We start from the raw sequence: 18,016 nt of genomic DNA, 5'->3' as shown, positions 1-18,016 counted from the left end.
CAACCAAATAATGATGGAGTCTGTTCATTGTGCAGTCCTCCTCTCAAAGCACTTTGGGACAGAGGTTGTACTTACGCTAAACCATTTATCTGTTACAATGGTAAGCATATAGAGGGTACATTTCTATTCTTTGCAAAGAGCTATTGATAAATACATCCTTTCTTTGTTAGTTACTGCGTGTTGGTTATTTTAAAATGATGTCCTAAACATGACTTGAAGACTTATAAGAAAAACCACATGCTTACTTGATTCTATGTGTAGTTTCTGCAAAAAAAAGAAAAAAAGAAAAAGAAACATCAAGCAGAAAAGCATCAGCAACTGCGAACAGAAATGTGAAGACAATGATAAACATAAAAAAATGTTTAAGGTGCAAATAAAGTCATCCTTGGACTTGAGTGACTTGGCTGTGAGTGAGGCTATTTTAAAGGAGGTCAGTTCTTTACTCTACTTTTTAAAGCTCTCCTAAAAGTCAAGGAGTCATACTGGAGGGTTCTCAAGTATGAACGGTCCATTTAGGGTCATGCCAAAGCATCTCAATCGGATTTAAGTCTGGACTTTGACTAGACCATGCAAAAATGGACATGCTGGTGTGTTTCGGATCTTATCCTGCTGCAAAATGTTTGTGGGTGGTTCTCTATGTCAATGTTTGCTTATTGAGATCATTTAGCCTGCTTCACTTTGTCAGACATGTTCTATTGAAGTGATTTCTTGATTCAGCAGGTCTGGCACTACTCAAATCTGTCTGTGGCTAATGAAATTAAACTCAGTTTTCTAAATAAAATGTGGTCAAAGTTCATTCAAGATTAAACAAATACGGCGATTACTTTTCACATAGGGCCAGGTAGGTTTGGATAACTTTTTTCCCCATAATAAATGAAATCGTCATTTAAAAACTACATTTTGTATTTACTCAGGTTGTCTTTGCCTATTAAAATTTGTTTGAGGATCTGAAGCATGCAAGACACTGTCTTTCACAGCACTGTCTGTGAGAAAAATAGCTTGAACATAAAATTTCTTGGTGATATCAGTTGAGGCAAGTAAGTCAGCGCTGGTGGTGAACGTTGCACAGAAATATCCAGACACCCAATAAGTTCTTCATGAGTGCGCTGCTAAACTGGGGGAGAGATGTTTCAAAGCAACAAAAACAAACAAACAAAAAAACCCACTTGTTTTTTCTTTAAGAATATCTTTATTTCCCCTTGTAATATTGCATTAAAAAGGCTCACGAGAACAACATAATAAGAGAAGCTGATCTGGAGTAAAAACCAAAGAAGGCAGCAGTAAGTGGAGAAAAACATCAATCTGTGTCACAGGTACACTTTACATCTAATCCAGGTCTGACCTGCAGCGCTGCGTGGGACTGAATAATTGCACAACATGTTCATAAATACAACTTGCATTGTTATAGTGCTTTTAAACAGTGGTAACAATAAAGTAAAAATATAAAATACATTTATAGCAGTTGAATAAGTAGATTGTATGTCTGCTAACTTGGTGAATACAAACTAAGCCTCCAAGAAAAAAAAATAAAATATGGCACTGAATATATTTAATGAATTTAAAATAGCCATGTATCTTCACTACATGTACAACCAGCCTGGTGCTTTAAGTACAGCATTACAGTTGTGTATGTAAAAAGCAATTTATACACATCAAGTAAACACTGAGAAGTCACAGACTTCCATGATTTCAAAATACCTGGTGTCATCGTTACAGCAGTTTTGCATTCAGATGGTAGAAAATGAAGTCACCTCAACAGTCCATCATGTTTTCTCCCCATGCTAATACTCCAAAATTCACAGTAACATCCCACAGCGTTTTCCCAAACAGATCCAACAACAGAGGAGAGTTTTATCTTTACTTGTGTCGAAAACACACTGCATAAATTTGCATTCATTTACTCCCTGCAATAAGGTGAAGTTAGGATCTTCCATCCTAACACTGAGATGTCCGATGTGTTCTGGCCCCACTGTACTTTTCATTTACACGTGCACATTTCAACTTGTTTCACTGTTAAAACCAAACTCTGCGGACCCTTTCTTGCTCCATGCACCCATCGCACAGCTAATATAAACGCACAAACATATGCATATCAGTAAAAACATCACCTCCGTTGTTATCATTTTCCAGTGGAGCTGTCTCCCGAATATCATCTACCTGGCTATAAATGTCTCAGACTAAATTAAGAATAAAAACCCGCCTTTCTTCACTTCATATTGTAATGCCTGCACATGTTCCCTTCGGCATCATATCTTCTGATTTGAATATCTACTGTTCTTTCTTGACCTTGGGTTGGCTCTCTTCCGTTTTGCTGGCCTCTGTTTGGCTTGGGCTCAGCAGCTTTAGCAGATCACGGAGGGCTTGTCTGATCTGATCACCAAACTTATGAGCGTCCTTCAAGGAGAGACGAAGAGCACAGAATAAGGAGAAGGAAGGGGAAAAAGCATTAGCATAGCGTTAAAAAACAAACAAGCAAACGAAAAAAAATTGAGCCAATAAAAATTAATGTCATATTATGCCTTTTTAAAAAATCTAAATAATAGTAAGAATGGTCATTGCATAACAAAATATAAAAATTTTAAAGGTTTACTTGTGCAGTGAACAACCTTGTCTTTCTGTAAATAACTACAGGCATAAGGGAGCATAACACAATTCTAGATTTACATATGAAGTACTAAAATACACATCTGGTTTTCTTACTCTAAGTAGACATTTGACTACAAATTGACCAAAAGCATTAAACTCACAGTGTCTGGACATGAGTGTTTGCACGAGATGTGGAAGTTAATCATGTTCTCTCCCAAAACGCAGTAGGACACCCCATATCCATCATCGGCCACCTGAAAGACACAAAAATACTTGAATCATCACCAGTCCTTTGAATCTGTATTCATGTAATCTGTCCACTAATCCAGTAGGAACTATATAGAATAAAATAAATAATTGTAGAACAATTATTTAAAGTCTGTGAAACACCAGAGGTGGTACTGACCGGTCCAAAGCCTCCTCCACAGGAGACATACTCCGGGTGGTTATCTATGTCAAACAGCTCCACCTGCTGGATGGGAGTCTGACTTGTGGACAGCCTCCATGGCTCAGACAGAACCTGAAACACACACAAGCCACCACATTAGTTTGCTAACATCAACTCAGTGTAAGCGCTACTAGACATAAACACGACATGGAAACAAACCTCTTTGAGGAAAGGAGACTCCACTCCGAGGTATTTGGACACCACGTAGAGGCAGAACAGATGTCTGTCAATGCCGGCTCCAGTCATAGCCAAGCGGTAAAGTAGCTGGTGCTTTTCTGAGGCAACTCGGAACAAATGTTTGCACACGTCTGCTGCCTGGTGGAGAACGACGTGGTGAAGTGACATGGCTGTGTTGTGTTTAGGTTTTATAAAACATATCAGGAGAGGGTTTCATGCTCTCACCTCTCCGCCCTCCAGCGCCCAGATGAAGGCGCTAGACTCGTTGGTGCAGGAGCGAACAGTCTCAGTCCTGCCCTCCCTGAACAGACGGGTCATGGAGGCTTCATATGTCAAACAGAAAGTCCCCCGTTCCTGCAACCACCCAAAACAACAACAAAAGCAAAAAACAAACAACTGATTAAAGTGTACAATTGTTTCATATGCCATGTGTTCACTTTCTGTGTTAAGCACATTGAGCTCTAATGTAATGAAATGTGCTATAAAAATAAATAAAGTTGTCAATCTCGTATCCTACCAGACATTTGAAGACTTATTAACACTAGTCTCACATGTCTCCAAAGCAAGTTTCAGCCTTTTTGGGCGTTGGGTTCAAACTCACTTTGTCTGTTTTGGGGTCATTAAATTAAATCATTACCTCAAACTGAAATCACAACTTCATAAAAGTTCATTTGCAGTGCATGGAACCTTTAATTATGTATTACATATTAGATTCAGTTTTAAACATCTCAAGTTAAAGAGTGGATGCAGACCATCAGAGTTATGTAACTCTGCTTTGTTTAAACAGGTTAAACTTTTGAACACATGTCAGTCTGACCTCAAATGTTTAAACCTGCTCTTTATGTTAAAGCTCATCATTGTTTTACAAGTTTAGGTAAGGTATCAGATGGTAACACTGCCATTCGACTTCAGTGAGCACTCACCCTGAAGTAGGCCAATTGAAGAGCCATCTGAATGAAGCCGTCTGGACTGACTCGACACTTCTTGACTTTTCCTTTGCCAAATTCTTGGAAGGAGAAAACATGGAAGTCCACATCATCAGCCAGCGCCTGGGCCACAGCCAGAGACTGAGCGATCTGCTCTTCACACTGTCACACACACAGTGAAAAACAACATCAGTCAAAACTGAGATATGTATAACCTCTGCAAGATCTATAACCCCATAAGAGCTGCAGCTTTGGAGATGCTCTGACCCAGTCGCTTAGCTAGCACATTTAGGCCCTTATCAAACTCTCTATAATCCTTATGATTGCCCATTTTTGTGCTTCTAACAAATCATCTTACAGGATAAAATGTTCACATTCTCATTGCCATGATGAAGAGATAATCAGTGTTATTCACTCCACCTGTCAGTGGTCATATGTGTTCCCTGAATTTCTTGTACTTTCTTGTTTCCGTCTTTATGACAATAGCTTGCTTCATTTAGGAAAATGTTTAATGGAAAAATTTCAACACAGAACTAACTTCTGGAGGGATTTCCCAGCTGAGCTTCACTGGTCGGGGCAGGGATGGATCCACGTCTCCTTTACAGTGACCTTCTGCGTTGTAACCGAGCTGGAAGCTGTCATTGGCCAGAGTGTACTGGAAACGCACAAACGCATCTAAAATTATAGCGTCTACTCAGAGCAACAGAACAACATTCCAAGTTTTCTTTTGTATTCCTTACCTCCCACACGTGTGCCAGCACCGGCGCATCAGCCCAGGAGTGCTCTGCATTGATGCCATTTTTCCCGTTCTTGTAGTAAACAACTGTGAAGGACTTGTCAAACCACCTGCATGGCGACCAATAATAACAGATCACTACAGGAAAATCTCCACCAAGTCAACAGCAGAGCAACAATAACTTGATGACTTTCAAATTCATAACACAGTGAATATTTTAGTGTAAAAGTACCTGTCATAACATTTCCCGTGCAACAGAGATTTGGCGTAGCGGTCTAAACTGGCTGCTGGGTCATCTCCCATCATGCCCTGCTCTTCGTCATCTAGGGTCACAAAGAACGCGGCCTTCTCGATGCAATCCAAAGAGCGTTTATTGATCCCGCTGCTGAAATACTTGGTCCTGGCCTTAGCCCAGGGAATTCTGGTGATTATAGACATTTACATTAGAATTACAGTGTGATGTATGTTGCAGATAATGTAAGCAATCAAACTGACCTGTCTCCAGCAGTCAGGGCCCCAAGTTTGGCCTCCCCTTTGGAAGGAGGTGAAGGGTCATCTAGGATCCTCTGAATCTGGAATTCAATCTCCCTCGGAGACAGAAGTCTGCCTGCCTGGTACACCCTGAGACGAAAGTAGCGCCCTCTGTGGTAAACCACAATGTAGTCGCTGTCCTGCCAATGCTGGACGGTATCTTTGGATAGAAAAGAAGAAAGAAGATGGTAAAAGACAAAGTGGACATACTGTGGTGTAAAATAGTGACGAATTTAGTGAAGATAATGAAGTGGGATGTGAAAATGTTGATGGTGGGAAGGTGCTGTAAAAAAAAACCAAAAAAAAAAAAAACCCCACAATGTCAGGGAAATACATACATGACAGACTTAACTTACAGGTTAAGGTGTCCCTAAAATAAATGCATGCACACTGTGTGTGTGTGTGTGTTTTCTAAACCTTTGCTTTTTCCCAAAGTAGCCTAAAGGCCTTGTGCGTTATGTGTTAATTACCATGTAATCCCGTGTTTTATATGCGGTACCAGCCAACAGCAACAAAAAAAATGCTGGGCTTTTTTCCCCTCGTGGGTCCTCTCTCTTTGTTGTCATCACTTATTTATGTGGGAAAACATATTTGCTTCTCATATTTTCTACTTCTTTTTACACCTCCATTGCAATAGTTTAAACAATCTCCTCCAGGGAGTCTGAGTCCTTATAATGAGATGGTGATGATTATTCTCTCACTGATAAATTTGAAAACTGCAGTGAAAAAGTCGCCACAAATGCACAGGAGCATTCAACAGGCCAATAACAATAGCTGCTGCCTGTGTCAATGTGATATATAGTTACACCTTTGTTGAGGTACACATTAAGTTTATGGCGTAGGGTTTAAGTGTAGCTAAAATCCCCAGTAACACCGTAACATAGACAAATTCACAACAACCCAACACACCATTCTAAATATTTCAGGTCGTGTCCAATGCAAACTGAATGCACATGGTGTGAGATAGTCAGGATGTTGCCATGAGCATCTAAAATATGTTGTACAAAGACTGCAAAGCTAAACGTTTATTATCATACATGACTGAAACACCTGGTCTCACTGAATTCAAGCCAAGTGTAGGGCAAAGCACAACTTCACTGATTAGGTTTACAATGACCTAACCTAAGCCAGGCTGTGACTGAGAACAACTGCAAAAAATGTAGTCAAATTTGAGCCTGCATGCTTGAGTGGAATTGCAATAATAAAAGCAGGAATGAAATTTGGGTTTCTTTACACTGTGATCTGTAACTTGAAATGACAGACAGAGTGATCGTCATATATCATGATGCCCAAACACAAACTATTGCATATGAAACAAGAATTCTTGTCAATTTTAAATTGTTTTTTTTTTCTTTTTACTTTTTTGGGGGGCATTTAGAGACCTAAAAAAATTTGGGGCCAGTTGAGTAAGAATATAAATACTACCTGTTAGTATTCCAGGGATTCGACAAGTGTCAAACATCCGCTCAAACTGATAGGAACAGCAAGGAACTGCAGACCTCAGCAACCACTGAGTAGAATAAGAGAAGTATAGACCAGACCAGGAACAGTATAGGGAAGAAGGAGGAAGAGGAAACAAAGGTTGATAGAAAGGAAGTGTTGGGAAGAGAAGAAGGAAAAAAAATGAGAAAAAAAAATGTGTGGGCAGGAGGGGGGAAAAAGGCATTAGTTTAAGACAGTGTCTCTCCAGAAACCCAGACAGACCTGAGATGAAACCAGCAGGCGAGAGGAGATGGATGAGAGATGACAGGATGAGCTGTTCAGCAGACACATTGTGACTCAGTGAATCAGAGACGCCTTACTTGAACCACACAAACACACACTGACACAATTTTCTATCCCATGCTTAAACTCCAGAGGCTTCAGACACCTTCAGTATGCCTCATCATTGCTGAAGGGGAGGTGTGTTAGCAATGCTCGCTATGAAGTCTGGAAATGGAGCAGACTTCGCATTCAGACATTTCTGTGGATCAGAATGCTGTTGACGCGTGCATGCTGCTCAGTCTCTTTACCCGTCTCCTCTCCAGGAATGCGTGTGGTGTTGAATATCCTCTCACACTGAGCAGCACACAGAGGAATGACAGTGCCTGGTATACGACTCTGGGAAACGGAGAGGAGAAGAGGAAGGCGAGGGCACGGGGAGAAGAACAGAAGAAAGCCATGGAAGAAACGTAGGGCCAGGGAAAAGGAGGGGATTTTTTTTTTTATTTTTTTTTTAAGAGTGAGAGGGAAACAGGGAGGTAAATAAAGAAAAATCAAGCAAGTAAAGGAGAGATTGAAAAGGATACAAAAGGAAGGGGTAAAAGATGAGTATGGTATGATAACATAAGGGAAATGTCTTTACAAAAAAAATAAAATGTATGGAGATACAAGGCACATAAACGCTGATGGATAGATGAATGAAAGAATTAATGCTACACACACACCACATACTGATGGCCTCATGCGCCCACTCTATTCTACATATTACATAATACACTGATGTTTGAAAAATAACATTAAAATATAAGACATCCAGTTAAATGAACGCTATCATATATACGTAGCAGCAGGGGTGGACTGGTGGCTTAACTCACAGGTTTGAGCTCTTCTTTGTTGAGTTTGCGGCGGTAAAGGAAGAATGAATGGATGCTGTTGCCGGCCCTGGCTGCCTGGATGGGAGTTGGAGTCACATACAAGAAGTCCTGAGGAGAAAATGAACAGATACAGAAAGTAAGGATCATCCAGACAAAATGATCCCTGAGTACATCTAGGATTAAAAGGTGACAGGTTTGAGCTTATGGAGAGGTTTACATTAGAAATACTGATTTGCTGGCACCATGCCCTAATTAAAAACACAGAGAAATATGACGTGGAGAAAGTACCCATTTACATGATGTCTAAAAACAGTGACACCAACATGGTCTCCAGGGGGCGATACTTGTGATGGCAAAAAGATTTCTGGTCCCATCAAGTTTCAACACACCAAGACAAATTCTCATCACGTGGCTTCAAAACAGGACTCCACAAACCATTTCACTTTATCACATGCAGGTGACAACCTGTACGACCTTTGTTGAGGTGTATAAAATCAAGCACCTCCCCCTGACCCACATCTGGTCACAGCAGATGGCTGTCCCTCTATGAGCCTGGCTCTGCTGGAGATTTCTTCCTGTTAAAAGCGAGTTTTTTCCTCCCACTGTCTCCAAGTACTTGCTCATAAGGGATGGTCTGATTGTTGGGTCTTTACCTTACAACGTAGAGAGCCTTGGCAGTCAGTGATTTTGTCTGCATTTTTGCAAATGCTCTCTACACCACTGTTTGACTATTTAAACAAGATTTGCTTATATATGATTAGTACAAAGAACCTAGGAACAGAAAACTCTGAGTAAAAAACATCTTGTCTTTTGCACAAAGATTCTTCATATTCATTCAGTTACTCATTTTTAGAGATTAAACACTCATCACTCATCTGTATTTTCATTCTTGAGCAATGCAAAAAAGCGATGCTGGCCTGGCAAAAACTTTATGTAGTGTGGATCTTGGCTATTATCCTTTAATATGTTTAATAGCGCAGAAAAATGAAAATCTATTGGCTTGCTCAAAATACCAACTTGTGTTCAATCCGAAGTTAGGGTCATCGTCTTTTAGAGCAGAAATATCTTAAAGAAACTTAATGCAGTAACACTTTCTTACCATGCCATAGTAGTTACTGTTGACCATGATTGGGCTTCGACCCCGGAGGTAGACATATTCCTCCCACCAGTCACTGACCTGAAAGCAAAAGTGACTGCATATTCACACAAGCTAAATAATTCAGACCACAGATATACATTGTTAATGGAATTTGAAATTTTCTTTTAATGGCTTTGCTTTGGCCACACCTCACCAGATCACTGTGACCAATCACTTACATAGTTTGAAGCCCAGAGAGCTTTGAGTTTGAGGTACCACTGCAGGCGGTTACCAAGGCTGCTCTCAAACTCTGCGGCCAGCTTGGTCATGCGTTCATACTCTTTATCATCCATCAGTGGACGCACTGATTCCAAGTACTAAATGAAACAGGTAACGTGATAAAAAAAAAAGTTATATGAGCACAAACATATCTAATTCTGTCGATACAATACAAAAATTATTTTTCTATTCCTCCTTTGCTCAGTGTGGATTAATATAAACCTTGTTTTTTTTTACTAAATTCTCAACTAGCTAAAAAAAACAAAAAATCAAACTGAAAACAAATGATGAATGTGATAAAAGACCCATCTGTTTTATGGTCAGTGATCAGCATGTTATCATTTCCTCTGCTTCATGTGACATCTCACCCTCTTGACTGTGTCCTTGATGGTGGGCACAGGGAGATTTGGCAGCGAACCCTGATAGCTGTAGAGCAGCGGCTTTCTGCCAGAAAAGATGCGCACCAGCGCCTGACACAGACACACAAGGAGAGACGCACTGTAAATATGAATGCACATCACACCTATATGACTCACAGTAGTTGGTTTGGATTTGAATCCACTAATTTACACAAGTATTTCACAAGATAAAAATGCCGTGTAAAATAAATAAACATTAGATTTTTATGCTAAATAATGAGGGCCTCTAAACTTAGACTCAAAGCAAAGCTGTAAATAAAAATGCTTTATTCTAATGCATAAAAATATCATATAAACTTGGTATGATAGAGGGACACCTGATATTTTACATGATCTAAAACCAGATGGACAGTGGAAGGTAGTTATGTCACACTGGGAAGTGGAAAAACTGAAGAAAAAGCACTGACCACCCAGATTTTGGTGGTGGTGGACATCTTGCCATGCTGCTCGAACATCCAGCGGTGGTAGGAGAGGAGCTGCTTGAGGCACAGGCGCATAGTGAAGATGAGCATTAGCCAAAGCATGGTGCTGAAGAGCACTGCTGACACCACTGCCTGGCACTGCGTACTCATCGACTGGCTGGAAATGATGCGTGGGGGGAAAAAAAAGAGATAAAATAAAATGAGACAAAAAGAAGATGGGTGAACAAGACTCGAGTACAAGACAGTACGAAAGCTTCAGATGCTGCAGTGAAGAAAGAAGATGGATGGCTGTTCTTCTTTTCTTTTTTTTAAGAGAGCAAGAGAGAGATGAGGTCTATCGCAATAGTTTAATTTTTCTATCGAGAAAAAGTTATTTCGCAATACATAGCGTTATCGTTCTATCGCCCAGCTCTACTTCTGGCTACAGGTTCCACCAACTATATTTTTATTACAAGCATTTTTGTTTATTAAAAACAGACAAGAAAAAAAAATATAGATCTCTGTTTAGCAGGGAGACACAATCTCATTGCCTTAAAGTGTGCTTATAGTTGTAGTGAACCCATCAAAACTCAAACAAAAAAACATGAATTTGTTTTTTTTGGTCAATCTGACCAAAAACCAGAGAAACATTACATTTGCACTCATATGCAGAGGTTTTTGGAACTTATAAATGCAAGTGTGTCGTATCTGGTTGGCATTTTTATTGAATCACAGTAAAACTAAAGTATTAATTCTGTTTATTTAACAACTAATAAGAAAACATTCATTCATTAATACACTGATCTCTCTGTGAGTGTCACCGAAAATGAAGAAAGGGTGCCTCTTAATCATCTTAATCTGACACTGTTTAACCTCCTAGGACCTGGTGTCCACATATGTGGACATCACATTTTGGGATGTCTAGACCAAAATACAAAATTTTACTCTACAAGGACCTGATATCTATATACGAGGACATTATACTGACACTGTTCTATCAAAATTTAAAACAAATGTCCTCATATGTGGACCTTATTTTTGTCAGAGACAAAAATCAGATTTAAAAAAATCTGGAAATTCTTTACATTCATCAGGTCCCGAACAGCCCAAATAGCAAAGAGAATTTAAAAATGCATGCAATGTAAGAGTTCGGGTCTTAGGAGGTTTAAAGGAGTCATGAGGCGTGTTACCTGACTGGCAGGTGCTCCTGTATCTTGGCTATGAGTCCCATTGAAGGGTCTGAGCGAGTGTACATAGTAGCCAGGATTGCGATGACCACAAACAGCCAGGATGACGGACTAGCAGGATACACTCCTGTTATCACACTGTTCTGGTAGAGTGAGAGAAAAAAAATGTTATTCTCTGTTTGCAGTCATTTCACTGGCATGCTGTACAAAAATTCACTTAGAATTAAGGTGCAGATTACATAAATGTTCAACTATGAATGGCTAAATTAGATCCAGCTCGGTTTCACATTGGATTTATGAAAGATATTACCAGTAATTTAACTGGAAATTTAAGCCTCAAAAAGGTGGGTGTCCAACACAGTGTGAAATGCTACCACATCAAAACAACTTTAGTAATTATTCATAGCGCCTCTGAAAGCGCGTGATCAAAGTGAAGACAAAATAAAGAAAGTCAAACACTCACTTCTGAAGTGTGTGCAGTAACGTGTTGTGTTCATCGCTGACAATTAAACCCACATGAAAAAAAACTTGCTCAAAGCAAAACTAAAAATATCTGTTATACAAAGACAAACATAATGAGACTAAAATGAAAACAAAACTACAGGGTGAAAGCCACTCTGACATTTAACTGCAGCTCAGATGCACGTGCTACTGTAATGAGTTAAGGAACCACTGTAATACGAAAAAAGGAAGAATGATACCAACAATGGTTTAGGGACATGCCGCTTAACACGAACAAAGATACCTTAATTCTGACGATACGCTTCTTCCATGAACGCATGCCAGAGAGGTAGATCTCAGTGAGGGCCTGGTGGGACAGCTGCAGATCAATGCCATCTGGGGTAACGGTGAATTGAAAAGCGACGGCTTGGTGGGCTTCTGCCATGATTACTGTGCACAGTGAACCTGAAATAAAGACGGAGCAGAGGAGAGGAAAGGTTTTCTTTAACTAACAATTTAGAAAAGTCATCTGACACCCTAGAGGCCAGAGAACCAAGTGTTTAGACACAAGAACAAGAACACATGTGGAAAATTACCAACCTCAGGCGAAATTAGACACCAGGCGAAAGTATTCAACATTCCAGGTGCCAACATTTAAAACAGGCACAAAAGAACAAAACCCTGTTTAAATATCTAACAGGTTTTCCAGATAAACAGGATCGGCGAAATTCTGTTAACTTTAGGATGAGGCAAATTCTGTGCTTTTCCATTCCAGAAAGGCTTAAAAACCTGCTACCTGACACGTTGTCCTGGCCTCCCCTCCTGCTGAGCCTGAAGGAGCTGTTAATCATTATATGACCAATGTCAAAGCAAATATCTGTTATACAAGGACATAATAATAACATGCTTTTATCATTAATCTGTTACCTAGAGAGGAATTGTGCATGATTATAACTGAGCTTTGTGGACATTAAGCCACTGATAACCTGGCAGTTAAAACATCTGTTCATTACTGTAGTAATCACTGTTTAAATAACACAACTGTATGAAGCTTTAAACACTAATAAACTAACAATCTTATGTGATGCTGTGATCGACCGCACTGATAGAAATTCTCGTCACAATCAGTGTGCTGCTGACTATGTGAATGTGTGAATGAGTCCGAACTATGAATGAACAGAGGGCACTGAATGAAAAGCAACAGTGTGAACTTTCTGACTCATTCTACTACTTTCTTTTTTTAAGATAAAGGTCATGACCTACACTGGCATGCATTCATATTTCTGCTCCACTAAATTGAAATGTGGCCTCTCAGCTCTGTAATGCAATGGGAACTTGTGGTATTGGAACTCTATTGATGACTTTTCTTGGCACCCCTAATTCAGAGTAAACATACTTGGAGTTGATTACAGTTGATTGCCGAGTCTCATCGGCCTGACCCTGAGTTTTCTGTTAATCAACTCAGTGTTTGGGGTTTGGCTCAAAAGCAACACTGACATATTACACAGGTGAGAAAACATGCTGAAGATAAGAGTTATAACTACAATGGTTGTCATCTTTCATCATTCTTTGCTAGCCCAGACTTTCTTCCTGTGACTCTGGGGCACACCCATAAAATGGGCCATAAAACACACAAAACAAGCTGATTCCACTTCACTCATGTGAAAGAGGTCACGAAGAATTATATTAAAATTTTATCACAGGAAAAAGCGTTATTGTTGCAACAAATGAGGTTAAGAAAGAGAGACGCTGGAAGAAAAGAGTTTGGCTAATCATGCAAATTTGCAAACAAACATAATTATTTTACTATTTTACTGCACAGCTTTGAACTGCAGCATCATTGCTGTACTCCTCAATGGATTTCCATGAATCTATGCTCATAGTGAATAAAAGCTACTTTTAGGGTCACCACAGTGGGCAGCCTGCATGTTTGATTTGGCATATTTTTACACCGGATGCTCTCCCACAAATCCCCCAAAGGGATTTGTGTCTCCTCCCAGAATTCAACCAATCTGATCTTTCACTTGTTAGGAAAATGTGTAACAACTACATGTAACAGCCACTCCATTTACAGCCCATTTTAATCCACAACTCTGAACACATGCCATTCAGCATAAATCACCAAAGCGGTCTGGCCTTGACACTGAACCCTCCGGCTTCAGGCTCAACAAACCTTACTAAGCTATTGCTTTTACTTTAAAGTACACCCCATAGGTGAGGAGTTGCAAATGTAAATCACCATAAAAGACCTGATTGAGGCATTACCCTTTGTAGCAATAACAAATTAAAGTGTCTGCCAGATAAATATTAGATTAACTGCTAACAAGTCCTTGGCTATGAGATTTTGCCATCCAGGGGTATATTACAACAACCAGGACATGTACAAGGAACATCTCCACTGCTGCTTTCTTTAACATCAACTGGCCCCCTTAAACCAGTAAACGGAAAAGAGATTGCAGCAGTAACCTCTACACGTCGTGAACTGTGATATTTCTCATGTGTAACTTGGTTACAGCAGCTGCTGGGCCCTGAAGGTGGTAGCGAATGAAGTGAAGATGATTCATCAGACTGAAAATGAGTTAGCAGAACACTTATGCTAAGCTGAACACATCTATCATGTGCATTTGAGCATTTTTAAAGACAAGTTCAAAATAACTCCTTTCAAATGCAGAGTGAGCTTGAAACTTGATTTGATGTTTGATGGGGGGGAGGCGCTGACCGGCTGCTGATGTTATTGGATATTTTTAAAGCAATTACTGATTCTCTTCACAAAGGGAATTGATTTTCCTCCACAAAAAAAAAGGCTATGGATAATGCCCTGAGGTACAGTGACTGTCACACTGGAATGCATCTCTGTGGAAGCTACACCTACTGCATCTAAAATAATACAAAACACGTGATTTTCTCACTATCACTAGACCCCAGTGAGGTGATGAGCTTTATGTCAAATCTGGAATATCTGCAGTACTCTAAAAAGCTGCACCTGTTTTACTTCAGCTCCTTTTTGTCAGTGACAACAGAGGCACAGCACACCTGCTCAGGTCATGTCTGAGGCACTTGCCATGAGGGAGCCGTTTTATGCGGGTCCCTCTAGATTTAATATCAATATCTCACTGACTAGACTAAAACTTTTGAGAGCTTAATGTGTACTCAGGTGTGTATTAATCCTTTTAATTCCTATTATCAGATGCTGACACAGCGTAACAACAGCATTTTGATCAACTTAAAGATATCGTATAATTTATACAAGTAACAGATAAGGGGTATAATGAGCTGTGATAAGATAAGTTGCTTTTATCTATGAACTAAACCAGAAAAAACTGGCAAACACTGCCAGCAGATCAGCACTGAAATCAGACAGGAAAAGAAGAACCAGGCAGGGCTAGTGAAAACTAGGTGAAAGGTAAACACCACTGAGGAATTTACACCACAACAAAGTATAAGCAAACTGCATTAAGGTTGGTTAAGCATAAGAATGCCCATTGCACCAGACCAGAGACCTATGTTTCGGGTTGTGAAAATAAAGGTTGTTGCTCCTGTTGCTCATTAACTTTGAGAGAATGACTTTTGTGCACAGGGGCAGACTTGTGCTCAGAAAACGGCTATGAGGTTCAAGAAAAGATCAAGAGCCGTTGGATTCTTGGCGTTTCAACGAGCTCCGTGTTATCTCAGCTTATCTCGACTAAACATTTTCTGTCTGTATGACGAGTAACAAGAAGAAAAAAAAAAAAAAAAAAAAAAACCCACACAAACCCTGTGCGTTACACAACTCTGGTGAACATGACACCATGCCATATTGGCTTTAACTTCAGTACATGTGTTTAGTGTATAATCATGTTGGCTTTAACCTTGGTGAATGTGTATAGTGACTACAAGAACTGAAAATGTAATCATCATGTGCACATTGTTCAGGAACTCAAAAACACTTTAATTCAACATGTGAAGCACTGTATCTTCTATGTTATTGCACACAAATATCCTGCAGAACATCAACAACCGACCATCGGGCCCATCAGCCAAGCTTATGTGCTGGCTCTTCTCACTTGCCCATGTTTTCATTTGGACAGATATTAAAAATTAAAGGTCTGTAATGTAATGTAAAATCTGGTATTGTTAAACAGACTGAAGTAATCCAGCTTAACAACAATTTTCAGACGTGATGTCAGACAGATGTGCACAGTGCAGGTTTGAATAGCAAAAAATGCAATGAAAATTTATTAAATAAAACTAACAGCTTCTTGTTGTGAAAACAATGGTCTCTTATAAGCCTGACATTCCGAGCCAAGATTCTTTTTTAAATGACTTCATCAGACTCCACGATGCTTTGATGGGATTTACAACTCAATCCACGAAAAATCAATCGGCGCTTTCACCTGAGCCCCTCAGATTCAGCTCCTTTTTTGTACAATAGCTGTGGTATATTCAATAAAGCCAGTTAACATTTGATATCAAAATGTAGGTAAGAATGGTACCTTTAAAACATCTGTCCAGAATACACTTTTTGATGTTTAGTCCAGTATACTATATAATACAGATAATGCAGCTAAAGCATGCAGGGTACCAATGATTTTTTTTTCCCTGTTGCTTTATGTCACAGACATTAAACTGGTGCAGACTTTCTGCTGGAAACTGTGATAAATCCCATGATATTGATGCTCACAGTTACAGAAAAAGCATGCTGAACAGAAGACCGTGACACTTAAGGCAGGTGTTAAATTTATTTTTTCAGATTTGTTTGATGTCATATAGCATGACTAACTAGATATGTAGCATTACTTTGTTATAAAGTCTTCCACAAAAGAGGGAATGTGAGGGTCCATACTTCGACATCACCAGTCTAATATGCTTGTACATCATAAACTCACTTGAGATTGACCCGAAGTTCACCTGAGCCACTGTGGTTTCCAGATATGACTAGCAGAGGTGTACATGTCAGGCAGAAAACTTACGAGTGGAAGCAGCTCATTCCCAAACTCTGGATGGGAACATCAAGCTGTGCACTCTGCCGCCGATATGCGAAATATATTTAGGATAACAAGTCAACAAAGCGATTAATTGTGGAGATAACAATCTGGCGCATACGGAAACCGAAAAAAATGCGTTATCAAAGATGTATAACATTTCAATAACCATAACAATAACAAAAAAGATACGTCCTGTTTAAACAAAGTAAAATCCAATTCACAGCAGTGACAGTAAAAAAATAAAAATAAAATACAAATATATATATGGTACGTTTTTAATAATTATCGAAATGATTTCTGAAAGCGTTATGTCCCTGTTAGCTATAACCACAGTAAGGCAAGTAGTGACGGTTAAAGCCAGCTAGTGTTTTGTCCAAGTGCAGCAGGTTTGAAAATTAACGTTAGCCGTGGCTAGTGCTCGCTAGCAGAGCACCCAGCCCTTCATGGAGTTCGGGACATACAAACGGCTGCTGATGGTGCATGTTAACAGTGCTAACAAAGATGCGACCGTTTGTCTCCTCTTTGCAACACACTAAAAGCACCGTCAAAAGCTTGTTAAACATACCTGTTACTCCTAACGGATGTCAAAATTCCAGAAATCTCTGAGAAGCAGGAACCGACGGCTAACTTCCGACGTCGCACAAGCACCCGGTAACCGCTACAGTAGGGTCTGGCAAACCACCTCCTCCTCCGCCTCTTCCTCTTCGCGGGTGTACTACATTGATGCTCGCTTTATGAGCTGAGGTTGCCTTTAAGGACTGTCGTAAATTTCACGACAACGCTTTGAGAGTAACGCCCATAATACCTGAGCGATGAGGCAATGCCAATCTTCTTAAACAAAATGCCGAGAGTAGGAGTTTTTGTGAAATGTTAACGTTTTTAACGGGTGGATAGTTTGAAACACGTGGCACAGCTTTCCTTGTTTCTACAAGAGAATAAAACAGAGGTTGTTTTTCTGTTTTATATTTTAGCACAGCAATTAAGGACTCTTACACATATTTCTGAAAAACCTTGATTCAAGTTGACCAGATTTTTCTGAAGGTTTGCTTAAATTGAAAAAAAAAATATGACTATAAACTCCATCAAACTTGCCTTGAGTAGTCTAACTTCAGAAGGTCACAAGAATCTTTAATATTATTCTATAATTACTGTATAAGACATTACACTTCCTGTTTGTGTGACAGTGTGTCACGACAAACTGTCATGATGAAAGGAAAAGCTTCCTAAAAGTAAGCAACTTTTTTTTGTTTACACAGGAACTAAACAG

At 39.6% G+C, this 18,016-nt stretch overlaps 1 protein-coding gene across 2 annotated transcripts; it reads right to left on the bottom strand.

Annotated features, from left to right (window-relative positions):
* Positions 1 to 1,176: 1,176 nt before the first annotated feature.
* LOC134632620 (carnitine O-palmitoyltransferase 1, liver isoform-like) lies at positions 1,177 to 17,438 on the bottom strand. Of its 2 annotated transcripts, none has more exons than XM_063481329.1 (19): positions 17,315 to 17,438; positions 12,090 to 12,250; positions 11,348 to 11,487; positions 10,164 to 10,335; positions 9,706 to 9,807; positions 9,298 to 9,435; positions 9,080 to 9,157; positions 7,981 to 8,088; positions 7,417 to 7,504; positions 5,369 to 5,564; positions 5,106 to 5,294; positions 4,878 to 4,983; positions 4,676 to 4,792; positions 4,135 to 4,299; positions 3,437 to 3,565; positions 3,194 to 3,349; positions 2,993 to 3,106; positions 2,748 to 2,840; positions 1,177 to 2,394 (listed from the first exon to the last, which is right to left on the bottom strand). In XM_063481329.1, exons 2-19 carry the CDS (start codon positions 12,228 to 12,230, stop codon positions 2,269 to 2,271), a joined length of 2,358 nt encoding a protein of 785 aa, XP_063337399.1. In that variant the 5' UTR covers positions 12,231 to 12,250; positions 17,315 to 17,438; the 3' UTR covers positions 1,177 to 2,268. The 2 variants fall into 2 exon arrangements, with proteins under 2 accessions (XP_063337399.1, XP_063337400.1); XM_063481330.1 differs by lacking the exon at positions 7,417 to 7,504 and adding an exon at positions 6,830 to 6,914.
* Positions 17,439 to 18,016: the final 578 nt, after the last annotated feature.

The sequence above is a fragment of the Pelmatolapia mariae genome, linkage group LG8 (assembly GCF_036321145.2).
Source record: "Pelmatolapia mariae isolate MD_Pm_ZW linkage group LG8, Pm_UMD_F_2, whole genome shotgun sequence".
NCBI lineage: Eukaryota > Metazoa > Chordata > Actinopteri > Cichliformes > Cichlidae > Pelmatolapia > Pelmatolapia mariae.
Note: the sequence above shows the minus strand (reverse complement) of the source record. Positions and strands in the feature narration are given on the sequence as shown.

Coding starts and splice junctions, on each gene's coding strand:
- LOC134632620 (XM_063481329.1), bottom strand. CDS start 12,230: ATGGCAGAAGCCCACCAAGCCGTCGCTTTTCAATTCACCGTTACCCCA. Junction 7,505..7,980: donor ACAAAGAAGAGCTCAAACCT/GTGAGTTAAGCC, acceptor TCCGTTTCCCAG/AGTCGTATACCAGGCACTGT. Junction 4,793..4,877: donor TGCTGGCACACGTGTGGGAG/GTAAGGAATACA, acceptor GTGCGTTTCCAG/TACACTCTGGCCAATGACAG.